Source organism: Salvia splendens, chromosome 21 (assembly GCF_004379255.2).
Source record: "Salvia splendens isolate huo1 chromosome 21, SspV2, whole genome shotgun sequence".
Classification (NCBI taxonomy): domain Eukaryota; kingdom Viridiplantae; phylum Streptophyta; class Magnoliopsida; order Lamiales; family Lamiaceae; genus Salvia; species Salvia splendens.
In genome coordinates, this window is record NC_056052.1 from 4,097,058 (window position 1) to 4,115,749 (window position 18,692).

The following is an 18,692-nucleotide window of genomic DNA, read 5'->3' on the forward strand; positions in this document are numbered from 1 at the left end:
TCTTACATCTTTTCAAGCACTCCTTCATGGCCTCTAAGATCTTTCATCCCATCTCCCTCATCTTCCTCATTTTCATACTACTTGCTCCAACTGGCCATGCCAAGAGGAGCATCCCAAGTGACAAAAACTCATCACCTTTTAAGTTCATCAAGTCATTAAAAGGTTGTCACAAGGGAAACAACACAAATGAAATCCACGAGCTCAAAGCCTACCTCGAGAAATTCAGTTATCTCAACAATTCAAACAAAACCCATGCCACTGATGATGATTTCGATGATACCCTGGAATCAGCTATCAAAACCTACCAGAAAAACTTCCACATCAAACCCTCAGGTATCATAGATGATGAAACGATATCGAAAATGACAGCCCCACGATGCGGGGTGCCCGATATTGTTGACGGCACCAACTACATGCAACCCTGTGACAATAAACACGAGTCGAGCTCGAGCAACATCCACATAGTATCTCACTACAGTTTCTTTCCTAGATGGCCATCTTCTAAAACCCATCTCACTTATAGATTTGTGTCCAACTATCCCACAAATGCAATTCCCCCTGTAGTAAGTGCCTTCAAAAGTGGGATGCTGCAACCCACTTTTCCTTTTCACAAGTCCAAACCAATCAATTCTCTGATTTGGTTATAGGGTTCTTTAGAGGTGATCACCAAGATCAATACCCTTTTGATGGCCGTGGCGGAACTCTAGCTCATGCATTTGCACCAACAGATGGAAGGTTCCATTATGACGCGGACGAGTTGTGGTCCGTTGGGCCAGCTCCGGGCTATTTTGACCTTGAAACCGTTGCAATTCATGAAATCGGACACCTTTTAGGGCTTGGGCACAGTGCAGTTAATGGAGCAATCATGTTTCCGTCGATCGGAGCTGGACAGACTAAGAACTTGCATCCAGATGATATTGAAGGAATAAGAGTTCTGTACAATAAATAAAATGTTATGTTTAATCCGTCATAGTAAGTATTAATGTTGTGTGTGAAAATAATTTTCCTATGTTGGAATTTGTAATAGTGTCTAAGGTTACTCGTGCGCTGATACAGACTTGGCCTTCTCCAAGCCCGTAGAGGCCGAGCAGCCCATGTGTACGTCCTAATAGAGTCGAGCATGATATAAGCTCCTTTCCGGGTTTTCTTTGTCGGTTCTTTCCCGGATCGCAAATAAATCAGAACCGCATAGGGTTGCTAGAAGAGTCTATATATACTGCCGCTTGTATTATTTTCATAATCAAGCATTAATGAAATTTAATTCGAGTTCCTCCGTCCCTGAAAATTTGTCACATATTTCCTTTTTCGTCCGTCCCTAAAAATTTGTCACCTTTCACTTTTACCGTTTTTGGTAGTGGACCCTACATTCCACTAACTCATTCACACTCATATTTTATTATAAAACTAATATATAAAAGTAGGACCCAATGTCACCAACTTTTTCAACCCACTTTCTTTTACATTTATTAAAACCCGTGTCGGGTCAAATGGTGACGAATTTTGGGGGACGGAGGGAGTATGATATGAACGTGTCAGCCCATAATATGGCGGAAGTAGTATATGTTACACTAGGGATGGAACCAGAAGTTCGAAGAAGCCGGTGCTGAATTAAAGTAAAACATTTTGTATTTAATTTTACATATAAATTTTTTACAAATTTTGTGAGACACCAGATGATAATTATAATTAAAAAAAGTTCAATAAATCTCCATTATTATGTACTATATATATTTCTAAAACTCCTAATCCAATCTAAATTCATAGCTATCTAATTCCAAATTAACAAACCAAAGTATAGAGTAATTCACAAATCACTATCATAATTTCTTAAAATGCAATTCTAAATCGAATGTATAAAGCAAAGTTCAAGCCTTGATACACTATCCCTAAATAATTGGTCATCTAATAATTGAAAAATAAACACATATAAATCTCAAAATTTTAATTATATTTAAAATAAATTTGGATGATAAATAAAAGCAATTTTGACAAATGCATTTTTTTTTTCATTTGCTTCGTTACTTTTATTTAAATACTAAAAATATTATAAAGTCACCAATCAAATGTATATAATCGATTAATTGTAAATTGTAATCATAATATAAAAAATATTTGAAGTAGTTTTGTAAAAACCGGCTATGGGCCGACAAAAACTTGATAACATAGTAATTGGATTTTTAAAATAGATAAAAATACAAGGTGTGGAATGGAGTAGTCTGTACTGTAGATACTAGGTACCTCTCCTAGACTAGCTAAACTTTTTGTAAATTCAACACGTTTCCATTCTCCTTTTTTCTTTTCTTTCTCTTCTTCCTCGCCATTACGCATAGTGACACAGACTTACATGATTTCTCACATTTGGGGTCGGTCATGAGGGTACTGGTCCGGCGCTGGCCAAGCCCCTGCTCGGCCTGCGCTAGGTCCGTCCCTGTGTTACACATATCAACTTCGTACTATTAATTTATGTTTAATTTAGACGTACTTATTATATATATTTCGATTATGTATACCATAACTTTAAGTAAATAAATCTTAATTAAAATTTAAATCGACTAATAAGCATTATTTATATTTAAAAACTTTGATATGCATAACACAAAACTCAAAAGTTACAAACCACAAAGGTCAAGTTTTATTAGTATAATCCTTAAGGTGACTATAGAAAAAGCTAAAAGATGTATGGTGAGTTGCTCAATAAATAATGAACGCACTGCAGCAAAAAATTGGTAAGGACATTTTTTTAATGCAATTAAAAATATTAATTTATGTTTTTCAATATGCCACTAACACTTTAAAAAGCGTCCTTATTGTTGGCGTCCCAACTAAAAGTAGATGACGCAAATAGAAGCATCCTAAAAAAAATAAAAGATTAAGTTAATTTATCTTTAATTTCGGAACGTTTTCTTTTGCGTACTAAATTATTGTTATTTTTAAAAATTTTCTATCGCAGGTAATTGCGTCTCGATTTTTGCGTTCTTAAAAAATAAGATTTTTATAATAACGTTGCTATATTATGATATGGCATACATTTAGATTTTTTTAACATAGGTATTTCATGCATTCATTAAGTTTGGCTGTAACGGATAATGTTGTAAATAAGATCTATACTATGCACATTTATATAGACTGTACTCAGTTTCGTATATACAATAATAATGAATTTATATTGTACATTTAATTAGTTGACAATTTCCTATCCAGAAATTCACATTAAATTGAAGTAATAATTAAATTTCTACCTAAATGTCAAACTTTTTATTACTATCTTTTACTATTTGTACGATGAACAATGTTATTCTTGGTTAGCACATGCATTATAAGATGATCTAGCCATCTAGGTCGAAAAACTGGAACTGATTCATGTATTTGACTTATGAATACGACATTTTTTGTTTCTTTAATTATATGGAGTACTTTTTATAAAAAAAATCAGAACTAATATATTTATTTAAATTATTAAGCAAACTATACATTTTCCTTTCTAAAGAATGGTGTTTGCATTTTTTGGTCCCATAAAAATAAATATCATCAAAATTTCTGGACAAAGACTTAATTTTATTCGAGGTATTATTTAGGACTTTTTTTTACCCTTTTCTTCATTTTTCTTTAAAGGCTATTTTAATCAATTTTTTCCTTCATTTTTTATACGTACTTAATAATTTCAAATGACTCTCCCTCCTCTTTCTCTAATTATTTAAAATAAAATTATATTCTGTATTAATTTGTTGAATTGGTTGATAAATTAAAAAAAGTTAGGCTAAATCAATTAGGAGTTGAGTTACAGCAAGTTTAAAAACCTCACACTCAATAAAAGTGAGTAGTCTTAATTATTTATCTAATCGAACTCTAATTAGATGAAATTATTTTATTTTAATAAATTATAATAAGCTTAGTATTTGTCACGACCGCATTTTCTAAGGATAGAAAACACGGTGAATCACGACCGGAGGAGGGTTAAAGAAGCGGGAAAGAAAGGGGAAAACAACAAAACCCGACCATAGTTTGAAATAAATGGGAATAACTCGAATTAAATCAAAGTACCATTTCGACAATCAACAACTCGAAACGAATATTATCTCAACAATACTTGAAATCAAAAGATAAAACATTCAACGATATCAAAAGATAAATGAAACAACGTTCAGAGGAAGCATTCGAGAGTGGAATAATGCTATGTATGAAGACACAACATATTCTGAACATTTGATAGACATTCATTCATTTTTATGCTCAACACCCACCACGCTCGTCACCGCTCAACCTGCACAACGTCTATTTTGGGTAGACCAATGAAGAAATGAAAAGAAGAAAAGTCACTACTCAACGTCTCAACATACAGAGAAGTAAGAAATAAAAATAGTTAAGGAAGAAATGGAAATACTACTCCATAAAATAAAAGTCCAATATTATAAACTACAAATTAAAAGTAATCTTTTTGGCTTATTTTATAAAATTGGTGCAGCCTGGATATAATAATAATCTAAAATAGCCTTCCAAGCTTTGGAGGATTTTTGAAGGGAAATTGTTTTTAAAGAAAAAGTAAAAAAGAACTTTAAAGGTGATTGCATCTATAGTTTCGGGATATTGTAAACCCCACGTTCTATAATTATATATTTTTAAAAAATAATTAGTATGATATGAACGTGTCAGCCCTTAATATTGCGGAAGTAGTATATGCTACACATATCAACTTCGTACTATTAATTTATGTTTAATTGAGACGTACTTATTATATATATTTCGATTATGTATACCGTAACTTTAATTAAATAAATCTTAATTAAAATTTAAATCGACTAATAAGCATTATTTATATTTAAAAACTTTGATATGCATAACACAAAACTCAAACGTTACAAACCACAAAGGTTAAGTTTTATTAGTATAATCCTTAAGGTGACTATAGAAAAAGCTAAAAGATGTATGGTGAGTTGCTCAATAAATAATGAACGCACTGCAGCCAAAAATTGGTAAGGACATTTTTTAATGCAATTAAAAATATTAATTTATGTTTTTAAATATGCCACTAACACTTTAAAAAGCGTCCTTATTGTTGGCGTCCCAACTAAAAGTAGATGACGCAAATAGAAGCGTCCTAAAAAAAGATTAAGTTAATTTGTCTTTAATTTCGGAACGTTTTCTTTTGCGTCCTAAATTATTGTTATTTTTTAAAATTTTCTATCGCAAGTAATTGCGTCTCGATTTTTGCATTCTTAAATATAAGTTTTTTATAATAACGTTGCTATATTATGATATGGCATACATTTAGATTTTTTAACATAGGTATTTCATGCATTCATTAAGTTTGGCGGTACGTATATACAATAATAATGAATTTATATTGTACATTTAATTAGTTGACAATTTCCTATCCAGAAATTCACATTAAATTGAAGTAATAATTAAATTTCTACCTAAATGTCAAACTTTTTATTACTATCTTTTACTATTTGTACGATGAACAATGTTATTCTTGGTTAGCACATGCATTATAAGATGATCTAGCCATCTAGGTCGAAAAACTGGAACTGATTCATGTATTTGACTTATGAATACGACATTTTTTGTTTCTTTAATTATATGGAGTACTTTTTATTAAAAAAAAATCAGAACTAATATATTTATTTAAATTATTATGCAAACTATACATTTTTCTTTCTTAAGAATGGTGTTTGCATTTTTTGGTCCCATAAAAATAAATATCATCAAAATTTCTGGACAAAGACTTAATTTTATTTGAGGTATTATTTAGGACTTTTTTTTAACCTTTTCTTCATTTTTTTTCTTTAAAGGCTATTTTAATCAATTTTTCCTTCATTTTTTATACGTACTTAATAATTTCAAATGACTCTCTCTCCTCTTTCTCTAATTATTTAAAATAAAATTATATTCTGTATTAATTTGTTGAATTGGTTGATAAATTAAAAAAAAGTTAGGCTAAATCAATTAGGAGTTGAGTTACAGCAAGTTTAAAAACCTCAGTTCACTCAATAAAAGTGAGTAGTCTTAATTATTTATCTAATCGAACTCTAATTAGATGAAATTATTTTATTTTAATAAATTATAATAAGCTTAGTATTTGTCACGACCGCATTTTCTAAGGATAGAAAACACGGTGAATCGCGACCAGGGGAGGGTTAAAGAAGCGGGAAAGAAAGTGGAAAACAACAAAACCCGACCATAGTTCGAAATAAATGAGAATAGATCAAATTAAATCAAAGTACCATTTCGACAATTAACAACTCGAAACGAATATTATCCCAACAATACTTGAAATCAAAAGATACAACATTCAACGATATCAGAAGATAAATGAAACAACGTTCAGCAGAAGCATTCGAGAGTGGAATAATGCTATGTATGAAGATACACCATATTCTGAACATTTGATAGACATTCATTCATTTTTATGCTCAACACCCACCGCGCTCGTCACCGCTCAACCTGCACATGTTTAAAACATATGCAGGGCTGAGTACTTGATGCACTCAGTGGACTTATTCCGAAAACATTTTATGAAAAGTATTTATCATGCCACCATTGAGTGATCTCGGGGTTTTAACTTTAGAAATTCCCGAGACACTAAAATAATTTCCATCGTAAAACTTGACTGCGGTCATTTTCTCATAGATGTCTACCATATATGTACCATTGATGACAAGGAATGTGGCCACATTCCAAGTCACTAGACCGGCCAACTCGAAAGAGATAGCGCATGATCTCCCATAGGTGTACACTAGCCTGAGTAGGGACTCACTTCCTAGTCAGAGCCGAATTCGATTTTCTATAGATAACAAAAGTCACATCAGATAGGTTCCATAGAATAAAACAAAATACGACGTGACAAATATTCATATCATTTTCACATAAAATATACTTAGGGCATTGCCCTTATTTAAAAAGAAAGCTCACCTCAAACGCTTATTTCCTCGAACCACTTTCTTTATTCATTTTCTATGTTTTTTTGCTTTTTATTTATATTAATTTACTATTTTATTTTTTTTGATATAACACACACAAATAAATGTTTTGTCCAGTGTAGTTTGAATATATAAATCGTTAAACTAACTACGCAATATTTGGATTTATCGTCTTAAAGAGTAAACTAAATTATCATTGCTGGAGCCAGTTGATTACACATGTATATACATGTTTTTTTCTCCCATTACATATATTTAATTTGAATACGCATCTATATAAGTAAATAGGGTCCTATGAAAATAGGGTATTTGTATTATTGTATAAACAAATATCTACTTGGATAAGAATTCACCCTATGCATTAAGGTTTAGTTATTCTATGACCCAATACATATAATACATAGAGTGAACTACATAAACCATCCCTGACGTTTTCATTTGTTTCACTCCAGACCCCTGACAAAAAATAATATCGACATACGTCTCTGGCGTTTAACATAATCACATATCGTATATTTGTAGCCATTTTTCGGACTAAAATACCCTTATGCCTTGCAGGGCATTTCAGTCATTTTTACTCTGCACATGGCTTCATATTTGCAGACATTAGCTCTGCACATGGCTGCGTTTTTATCAAATCATAGTATAATTGTTTGAGTTGATTTATTTGTTTTCACAGATACCATAAAAAATACCATAAAAAATTTGTTAAGACTTTGAATTTGATACACAATTAATCAATAGATATTATAAATAAATGTAATAAACCAGCACAAAAAAATGTATTATACTCCTAACAGTTAATCCATTAGATTCACTACTAAGTATTTAATTCCCCACCCCCGACGCAAATTTATTCTTTAATTCATAGATATACATTTTGATTTTACATGCATAAAGATAAAGATGCGTACTGTATAATTCATAGGATGTCCTTTGTTATATTTTCCTCCGTATATTAAAATGTTTTTGCTAATCCTTTTAGTTAGTTATTTTATTAATTAAATTTATAGATTTTATTATTAAAAATATAAAAGTTGTTCCATGAAAAATATTACTACTACTACAAGAAAAAAAGTGTGTTTCGTTAATATTTTTATTCTTTTTTATGGAATATTTTATTTTATTTAGTAAAAACACCTTAAATTCGGTGGTTTGGCTAGTCATTTCAATTATAACTCATTTTTTATAGTTGAATATAAAGTGTTTTTACTACATAAAAAATAATAATATTAAATAAAAGAAGTAAATTTTTATTAAACAACGCACACTTTTTTTCTTTTAATATTTTCTATAGAATATATGTTATATTTTTAATAATAAAATTCATAAATTTATATTGTTAAAGTAATTAACTCATTACTAAAAGGACTGGCAAAGAAACAATTAGAAATCCTAATAAAGAATAAAAGAATTTAAAGCATCTTTAAAGTATACTATATAAATAACATGTAAATGGATTAATGAATAAAGCTGTGTGGACGGTGGGGTTAAATGAACAGTATATCACATGTTTCTGCGTTTAATGAACAAAACTCTGCAGTGAACAGTAAGTAGCAGGTACATGCAGTGCAGCAGCCTACCACAGCAGATTTCCATTGGATATGACCATAATGCCCTTTTTAGGGCTGAAGGGTCTTTTAGTCCGAAAAAACCTGATATGTAATTATGTTAAACGCCAGAGACGTGTGGCGATATTATTTTTTGTCAGGGGTCTGGAGTGAAACAAATGGAAACGTCAGGGATGGTTTCTGTAGTTCACTCTAATACATATTTATGCATGTATTTAGATTTCTTCTGTATTTTTATTATTGTACTATATGCACTTGATAAGAATTGACCTATTACATTAGAATTTAGTTATTCAGATTATGAACCATGTACATGTTTACTCATATATCTATATTTCTTCTATATATATTAATTACAGTGATTATATTTATGTAAACACAATTCTTGTTTGGGGCATATTTAACATTGTTTATGTTGTTTTCTATAATTTGATTTGAATACATTAAAAATATTATTCACATTTTAATTTTACAAAATTCATAAAAATCAAAACTCATATAAAGTGCTCAGTTTTCTATTATATAATCATAAATGATTAATTAGGAATAAGTTGTTACATATCTCACAATTCTTGTCAGTTTGTTCTTATATTTTACTCCATCCGTCCCTGAAAGTTTGTCCCATTTTTCTATTTCCGTCCATCTCACAAAATTTGTCTTATTTCACTTTTTACCATATTTGGTAATGGACCTTATATTCCACTAACTCAATAATACTAACATTTTATTATGAAACTAATTTATGAAAGTATGACCAACATTCCACTAACCTTTTCAACTCACTTTTCATTACATTTCTTAAAACTCGTGCACGATCAGACGGCGGGAGTATTATTATCACTCTCATATACTATCCCTAATATTCCAAGTTAAAGTCATTCAATTAATGAAACCCACAAATAAATTTTACTCCTCGACTTCTTTTCTATCTATGCTTATCTTCTGCCAAACTCAGTCTATAAATAGGAGCAATTAGCAGTTACATTTATCACACAAAAGAAAATAGTCTTACGAACATATCTTTTCAAGCACTCGTTCATGGCTTCTAAGATCTTTCATCCCATCTCCTTCATCATCCTCATTTTCATACTACTTGCTCCAATTTGCCATGCCAATCGGAGCATCCCAAGTGCCAAAAACTCATCACCTTTTGATTTCATCAAGTCATTAAAAGGTTGTCACAAGGGAAACAACACAAAGGAAATCCACGAGCTCAAATCCTACCTCGAGAAATTCGGTTATCTCAACTATTCAAACAAAACCCATGCCACTGATGATGATTTCGATGATACCATGGAATCAGCTATCAAAACCTACCAGAAAAACTTCCACATCAAACCCTCAGGTATCATAGATGATGAAACGATATCGAAAATGACAGCCCCACGATGCGGGGTGCCTGATATTGTTGACGGCACCAACTACATGCAACCCCGTGACAATAGACACGAGTCGAGCTCGAGCAACATCCACATAGTATCTCACTACAGTTTCTTTCAAGGAAACCCTAAATGGACTAAAACCCATCTCACTTATAGATTTGTGCCCAACTATCCCACAAATGCAATTCCCCCTGTGGTAAGTGCCTTCCAAAAGTGGGATGCTGCAACCCACTTTTCCTTTTCACAAGTCCCAACCAATCAATTCTCTGATTTGGTTATAGGGTTCTTTAGAGGTAATCACCAAGATGGAGCCCCTTTTGATGGCCGTGGCGGAACTCTAGCTCATGCATTTGCACCAACAGATGGAAGGTTCCATTATGACGCGGACGAGTTGTGGTCCGTTGGGCCAGCTCCGGGCTATTTTCACCTTGAAACCGTTGCAGTTCATGAAATCGGACACCTTTTAGGGCTTGGGCACAGTTCAGTTAATGGAGCAATCATGTTTCCGTCGATCGAAGCCGGACAGACTAAGAACTTGCATCCAGATGATATTGAAGGAATAAGAGTTCTGTACAATAAATAAAATGTTATGTTTAATCCGTCATAGTAAGTATTAATGTTGTGTGTGAAAATAATTTCCCTATGTTGGAATTTGTAATAGTGTCTAAGGTTACTCGTGCGCTGACACAGACTTGGCCTTCTCCAAGCCCGTAGAGGCCGAGCAGCCCATGTGTACGTCCTAATAGAGTCGAGCAAGATATAAGCTCCTTTTCGGGTTTTCTTTGTCGGTTCTTTCCCGGATCGCAAATAAGTAAGAACCGCATAGGGTTGCTAGAAGAGTCTATATATACTACCGCTTGTATTATTTTCATAATCAAGCATTAATGAAATTTAGTGGAGTATCTTTTAATTCGAGTTCCATGGCTTGTATTGTGCAGATAATCTTGTGATAATTATTCATGGCTAACCCCTTCAACTAAAATAATCTTATAACTTAGTTCTGGATTATATCTTGATATTATTTTATATAACAAACTGAACACCATCTATGTGTTGGATCATGTCAGTTGCTTTAATTTGTGAAAGAACTTAATCATATGTTAACAATTTACCAAATTGTGACGGTTCATTTTGGGAACCAGAATATGCGAAAGGGTGGTTTATGTGATCTTGTTGATCTCAGGTATGCAAGTAGGAGTGAGGACCATCGTTTTCGTTTGATTATAATTTTCGTGGTCAGACTTTGATTTTGATAATAAAATTATATTCTCAAAAACTAGGTTTTAAGAAAATGAATGGTGGAAAATTGGTGATTAGTATTCTAGATTATATAGGCAATTAATTTTTACACATAAGAGAGGTTGACGTTGTTCCAAATTGTAATAAATACTATTTGATAATAATTCATCAATTTTCTTTTCTTCATCTCCATTTTGTCCTCGAGACTTTTGAAAAATGATACACTGAATGAAAAGTTCTTAGTCACTAAATAATGACATAATATTCCGTCACTAAAGCGAAGCATTCGCCTATATTTTCCGTCATTGGGTGGATTAATAGCTGTAGTGACGGACAAATCCGTCAGTAATATTTTTTATTGACATGTTTTTTAATGACGGATCTGCCGAAACTTACTATGTCACTAACCTGTTAAGTGAAGAAATTTCACTGATTAGTGACGGATAATTCCGTCATTAAAGAGCGAGTTTTTTTTGTAGTGGTGCCACGTGTTGGCCGATGAGTGGAGGAGTTGGGTTAGTCATTTATATACCCCAACCCTAATCCCTCTTCCTCACTTTACTTCGATTCTCCTCTGCAGCTTCTCTCTGCCATCTAGGGTTTTCTCCTTAGCAATTCTCTGTGCTTGTGCTTGAGATTTTCCTCCTCCTTCTTCTTATGTGTGTAAACACTGGTGTGTGAGAGTGAGGTGTGGTGTAGGAACCTTTGGTTTTTGGTCTGTGCTTCTTGACTGTGTGCGAGGTTTCTACTGATGGTGAGAAAACTAGTGAGGAGAGATGTGATGTTTGTGATGTGTGTTCCTGAGGTGGTTCTTCCGCAAGGTCACTGGATCTAGGTTTCTCCGAGATACAGTACTTGGCAGATTGCGCTCTGCTTGTCACGTCTTCATCCTTGTGGTAGATCGAACTATGAATTGGGATATTGTGGGCTCGATATTAAAAGGACCTGTGCAGTTGTATCGAGTGCAACTTGAGCCTATTGATTTCTAATCCTTTTCATTGTAATTTCAGATCTACATTTGGAGTTTAATGTTTCCTTGAAGTTACTAACGGTATATTGATTTTTCTGGAAGATCTGATCAATTAGTTGTTTAGATCTGTGTAGTGAGGGTTGATCTCCTCAAATCTTTGAGTGTACTTAGGTTATTCAACCTTAGCTTTTGGTTGGACCTAAGCTTTTGGTTGGTCGATCCCTAACACTAATCACGAGTTCAAAATACATAATGGTAAATAAATCTTTCGTGTTTGTTAAGTAACATTAGCCTTAATTTGGAGCCTAGCAAAATACATATAATTTTTATAAAATATATTACTCCCCCGTCTCACAACAAGAGTCATATTTCATTTTTACCATAAATGATAAGTAAACCCCTTATTTCACTCATATTTATTATAAAACTAATATATATAAATAGAACTCACATTCTACTAACTTATTCAACTCACTTTTCTTTATATTTTTTAAAACTCATGCCCAAATCAAATAGATCTCTTATTGTAGGAGAGAGTAAAACTAATAGACATAGTTGTCCTAAATCGATAATATGACTTAGTTTTTCCATGGGATCAACTCGAAACGTTATAATTGCCACTTGGCATTTTTTGAAGAATACGTCGAACGACATCATTTTGAAATTTTTCCATAAAAAAGTTTTTGTGAAATTACAAATTATCATTAAAGTAAAACAATGCTCCCGTCTCCCTTTGTTTATCTTAGATCTGTCACAAACGATATGCCCTACCAAGCATGTTTCATAGAATTTGTCATTTTGTTACATATTTCCTCCATCTCATAAAAATATATACACTTTTCATTTTCGCCTGTCTCACAAAAATATATGCATTTTATTTTTAGAAAATTATCTCAATTTATTACTCCTATACATAACTTATTTACAACTTATACCACCATTAAACACTAATAATAATGTGGATCTCATTATCCACTAACACTACTTTAACTACTACCATTCTCATGCTCTCTCTTTCTTTACCAATTTTGTGTTAATTCATGTGCCATATCAATTGCTCATATTTTTTTGGTATGGAGGGAGTATTTCTTTTTTTGCATGAACAATTACAGAAAGCTCTCTATAAAGATTAACCAAGAACAACGGAGAAGAAACATAAACCATAAAGCGGAAGCATACCTCCATCCATATGGAATTGAAAGGCAGAATTGTTTTACGATTATAGATCTTCTAGATGATTAGAGATGTTCTTCACAATAGCCTGTAGAAAGAACATGGAGATATCAAATCATTCTTCTAATGTCTGGGAACCATAACCTAACTTATATTTATATAAAATATACTAAAACCCTATTTTTCATTTAGTTCCTCAATACATTAAATTCATTTTAACTCAAATTTTTTAATAGACCACTTTAATTAAATAGTGAAAAGATAATTATACATATTAAATTGGTTAAGCCGAAAATTCCAACAATACACAGTCCAACTACTTGTATATTTTTGCAGTGTCGTCAATATTCTCTCGGTCAATTCCGCTAAAGGGAAAAAGACAATAATAACACGTTTTTGATCCATTTTCCAGGATGAATAAAATTAACTTACTTGGAATTAGGATTATTTGAGATCGTTTTCAATTTGGCTGTTGAATTAAGTAGAATACAATGTGACATAGCTTTAGATTTCGAGGGACATGCAATTAATTTCCAAAATAAAGACTTCATCAAATGGTAATTACTTAAATTTTTCTTCGAAATTCGTCTAATTGCACAATAGATGATGTGAATAGGAGCCGAAAAAGAAAAAAAATTTCTCGATTGGGATTTTGTGGCTTTCCACAAATTTAAATTTTCTACAATATTTAATTAGTTTCACGGTGGAGAAGAAGACTTTACATAACGAAGAGAAATTTTGATATGATCGAATAGAACGATAGAACAAAATGTGATTTTGATTTGAATTATTTATTTGTTTAAAATGATAGAAAGGTGGAAATGGAATGACAATATAAAAAAATTACAAAAAAATGTTATTTTAATTTTATTTTTATCCAATTCTAACTTATTTCACTCCATCATATTAACAAGCTAGTCCCCTATTTTTAAATAAATAAGAATAATTTGACATGGTCTTTGTTTACCAATTAATTTTTTCTACATCCAATATTCCAAGTCAAAGTCACTCAAATAAAGACAAAACAAATTATATACTCTTTACTTTCTTTCCATTGCTCATTCATGGCTTCCAAGATTTTTCAGCCCATCTCCTTCATTTTCCTCATTTTCATACTCCTTGCTCCAATTGGACATGCCAAGAGGAGCACCCCAAGTGACAAAAAATCATCCCCTTTAGATTTCTTCAAGAAATTAAAAGGTTGTCGCAAGGGAAAAAACACAAAAGAGATCCACAAGCTCAAAGCCTATCTCGAGCAATTTGGCTATCTCAATTATCCAAACAAAACCCATGCCACTGATGATAATTTCGATGATATTCTTGAATCAGCCCTCATAACTTACCAAAAAAAAGTACCACATCAAACCCTCGGGTATAGTAGACGAAACAACGATATCAAAACTGATAACCCCACGATGTGCGCTACCTGATATCGTTAACGGCACTAACTACATGCAACCTCGTGGCAAGAAACACAGGTCGAGGTCGAGCAACATCCACACAGTATCCCACTATAGCTTCTTTAAAGGAAACCCTAAATGGCCATCTATCAAAACACATCTCACTTATAGATTCTTGTCCAACGTTCCCTCATATGCTATAAACTCTGTGGCAAGTGCCTTCCAAAAGTGGGAGTCTTCCACTGATACGATTATCATTATTATTATTATTATTTAGTTAGTTAATTATGGATTTGCATATCTTTTTCATATCTTTTGTCTTGTTCATTAAGTTAGTATCCATTATTATAAATAGTGGACATTGTTAGTCATTTTGATCATTCAAGAAATATCAATTATCCTTCTATTTTATTTTCTCTTACTCTCTTTCCTTTTAAACGTGCAAAACGCACAAAACCCTAATTTTGACGCCTGATTGATCGACGGGCAAAAGCTCCCGCGATGTTCAACGCAAAATCTACGAGTTAAGGAACTTCATCCTTAACAATTGGTGCTTTCATTGAGAGCTCTTCCTCCGAATCGCTGTCTACATGTCGTACGGCTACACCGGATATCAACTCCGGGAGGCGGATTACCACCCATGGCAGCTCGTACCTCAACCCCCGTTCCATCCGATCAGAGTGTTAGATCAACAACCATCATATCCATATCTACAGGATGGGAGACTCCACCCACAACACCATCCCTACCAAGCCCGTCAACCCACTTCCTGGGACCCGCCATGGCTGCGCCAGGAAACTGCGTGTCAGCAACCATCGTCCTACGAGACAGATTTGTACTCGCCACCACCGTCCTCTTGTTGGGACCATCCAAGGTTGTGCACGCAGCAGGGATACTCTCAGCCTTATCAACCGCCTCAGCAGTCACACCACACCGACTCAGACAACCCACTAGCTGGGATCCACCTGCCTATTGGGAGACAACGGGACAACACCCCTTCCACGCGGTCTCGACATACGATCATCCGCTGCCCCCCAATCATAACTCAGGATGGAATCAACCCGCGCCACAGCCACCACCACGGCACATCCGACTCTCACACAACTTCAACAATTGTTGGAAGCGTGCTACAGGATGGAATCTCGCCTTGTTGCAGGAATGTCTCTCTTCACTGTGTACTCTATCATCTTCATAATCATCATCATATTCCAAACACTTCTGCTGTGAACTATCCCCCTACAAATCCGAATCATCACTCATCTTCATAGAATGGCATTCCATCTCTGTGAACTCATCGTCATCAAAAGTGGCCTTATCATGATTATCATCTAATAGGGTTGGTTTTGATTCATCAAAATCATCAAGACAACTACCCCTCCAATTCAAGGAATCACTTTTGTTCATTTTTTGATGAGCATCTGATTTGTGATCAAGACTTGAAGAATGGCTATTGGGACTCCATTTAATTTCACAACAAAATTTTTCATCTACGAATTTCATCCCGTTGAGCCGCAAGGCCCCTTGATTTAACATTTGTGAATCACCTTCAACTCCCAAGTGCATCTCTTCACAAGAAACAAGTTGCGTAGTCGGGCGGGTGCTTGGGAGATGCGAGAAGGGCGGTGGGACAGCAGCAGAGGCCATCAGTGGGATTGCTGAGCGTTGGAGACTTGTAGGACCGAGCAGCGGTTGCAGCACAACAGTGGGCTGCTCGTGGCAGGATCGGCTTTGGGTTGTGGCTACCTGGGAATCCGCCAAGGCTGTACATGGCGGGGCTGAACTCCGGTAGGAAGGCGAACGCGGTGTCGGTGGATGCAGCGTTCGTTCAGGGAGAGGGAACTCTGGCTGCCACTAATTATCCCTGGCAGATGAACTTCGTGGCTGCCCATATGAGTCTGTATATGGCGGAAGTGGGGGCAGGTAGTCAGATTGCCTCACACGGTATTCGGCGTCGGGATTTTGCAGCGCCACATCTGAAAGCGTGCGGGTGTAGGTTGAATGCTCAAAGATCGGTGTTGGATTTGATTGATGTCGAGGTTGGGAATAGCCAAACCGACTGAGGGGTTCCATATGTGCACAGGTTCGTGTTGCTACCTATAGGCGTGTGTCTGCTGCTGCTTTTCGTAGGTGTGCCGACGCCGCTGTGCAGACCAGTAACTTGGGGGTAATCGTTGCGGTGGCGGCCAGCCAGGAGGCTGTTCGTGGCAGGGGCGAAAACGAGTAGGTTGCCGATAGAGATGTAATTTTGTCACACGTTGATCGATTGCTTCCCAACGTGATTCCAACCTGTCGAAACGTGCCATAATTTTGTCAAGCCCCGAGGAGGAGGGCTCGCCTGCCCCCGCGATATCGCGAGCATGGGTGCTCGATTCTGGGTCCTCGCGCCGCGGTATCCGTTGCGGAGCGTCACCATGGCGAACAGTCTTCGGAAAACATCGTGAATGATCGCCCCTCAATTCTTGGGCGTTGCCTCCGGCGAGAAGGCCGGTAGGCGGCGCTAGGACATTCGAGATGTCCATAGTGAGGTCGGGATGAAAGCACCAGTTGTTAAGGATCGACCTCCTTAACGTTGAATTCCAGTTACAATCATGAAACGAGTGCTGAAGGTATCGAGCGCCCAACGCGTTGGGTCGGTGATTGCTCCGGCGGAGGGCGGCTGAGCGCGAGAATAATCTCGTCGGCAGCCTTAAGAGGGTTTTTTGAAGCACAAATATTTGAGCCAATTTCACGATAATTTCATATATTGATTGGCTGATAAAATAATTACATTTTTCCCTATTTATAATACTAAACCCTAACTTACCGAACAAGAAAATAATATATGGAAAGATATGGGAAATAAAAGGATAACTAAATATTTGGGTAACCTAAGATATGGGGATCGTAACACATTACCTCTCTTAAATTATTTCCCACATATTCCACCCATTCTCCTCTCAGATATTTCCACCAAACTAAATTACTACTCCAACATATATCTTATATTTTCCAACAAAGTGGTATCAGAGCCATAAGTTTCTACCTATAGTATGGCTAACTTGTTGTCGTTCCAAGTCCCCATGCTCAATAAGAGCAGTTTCGACAATTGGAGTATCAAGATGAAAGCATTATTGGGAGCCCATGACGTTTGGGAGATCGTGGAGAGTGGCTACGAGGAGCCGCAAGATGAGACCGGTCTATCTAAAAAACAAAGGGATATATTGGGAGATGCGAGAAAGAGAGAAAAAGCTCTCTATCTCATCTACCAAGCTCTAGGGGAGGATGATTTCAAGAAGATCTCGAGTGCAGGCACCGCCAAAGAAGCATGGAAGAACCTCCAAATCTCGTGTGTTGGTGCGGAACGAGTAAAGAAGGTACGTCTCCAAACTTTAAGAGGAGAATTTGAGTCTTTACATAAAAGAGTCCGAATCAATTTCGGATTACTTTTCAAGAGTCTTGGCGGTGTCAAATCGAATGAAAAGAAATGGTAAAAAATTGGAGGATGTTAGAATCATGGAGAAAATATTGCATTCTCTAACCCCTAATATTGAGCACATAGTAGTTACAATAGAAGAAACAAAATATTTGGAGGAAATGACTATCGATCACTTGTTGGGATCGCTACAAGCATATGAGGAGAAACAAAAGAAGAAACAAGAAATTGTGGAGCAACTTTTAAAGTTTCTAGTAAGCCCAAAGGAGAAAGAAGAAAGCTCGAACAATGGTGGTGGCCGACAAGGAAGAGGTCGCGGACAAAGACAAGATCGCGGTCGTGGACGAGGATATGCTCGTGGGCGTGGACGAGGATATTTTGCAAATAATGAAGAAAGAAAGGAGTTTCCAAATATGGGATGAGGAAGGAGCTCCCCACAGTCGAGGTACGATAAATCTTCAATAAAGTGTTATAATTATCATAGATATGGGCACTATGCTTCCGAGTGCAGTGACAAAAAATCAAAAGTTGAAGAGAAGGCCAATTACGTGGAGAATACAAATGAAGAAAATGGATGTGTTCTTCTAGCTTATAAAGGAGAAGCTGGTTGAAAAGATGATATGTG

At 35.1% G+C, this 18,692-nt stretch overlaps 1 protein-coding gene and 1 pseudogene across 1 annotated transcript; both read left to right on the top strand.

Moving 5' to 3' along the window:
• On the top strand, positions 1-976 carry LOC121783890 (annotated as a pseudogene).
• Positions 977-9,474: 8,498 nt separating this feature from the next.
• On the top strand, positions 9,475-10,783 carry LOC121785519 (metalloendoproteinase 3-MMP-like). Its single transcript, XM_042183974.1, has one exon. The coding sequence runs from the start codon at positions 9,530-9,532 to the stop codon at positions 10,454-10,456; it is 927 nt and encodes a 308-aa protein (XP_042039908.1). The 5' UTR covers positions 9,475-9,529; the 3' UTR covers positions 10,457-10,783.
• The last annotated feature ends 7,909 nt before the right edge of the window (positions 10,784-18,692 follow it).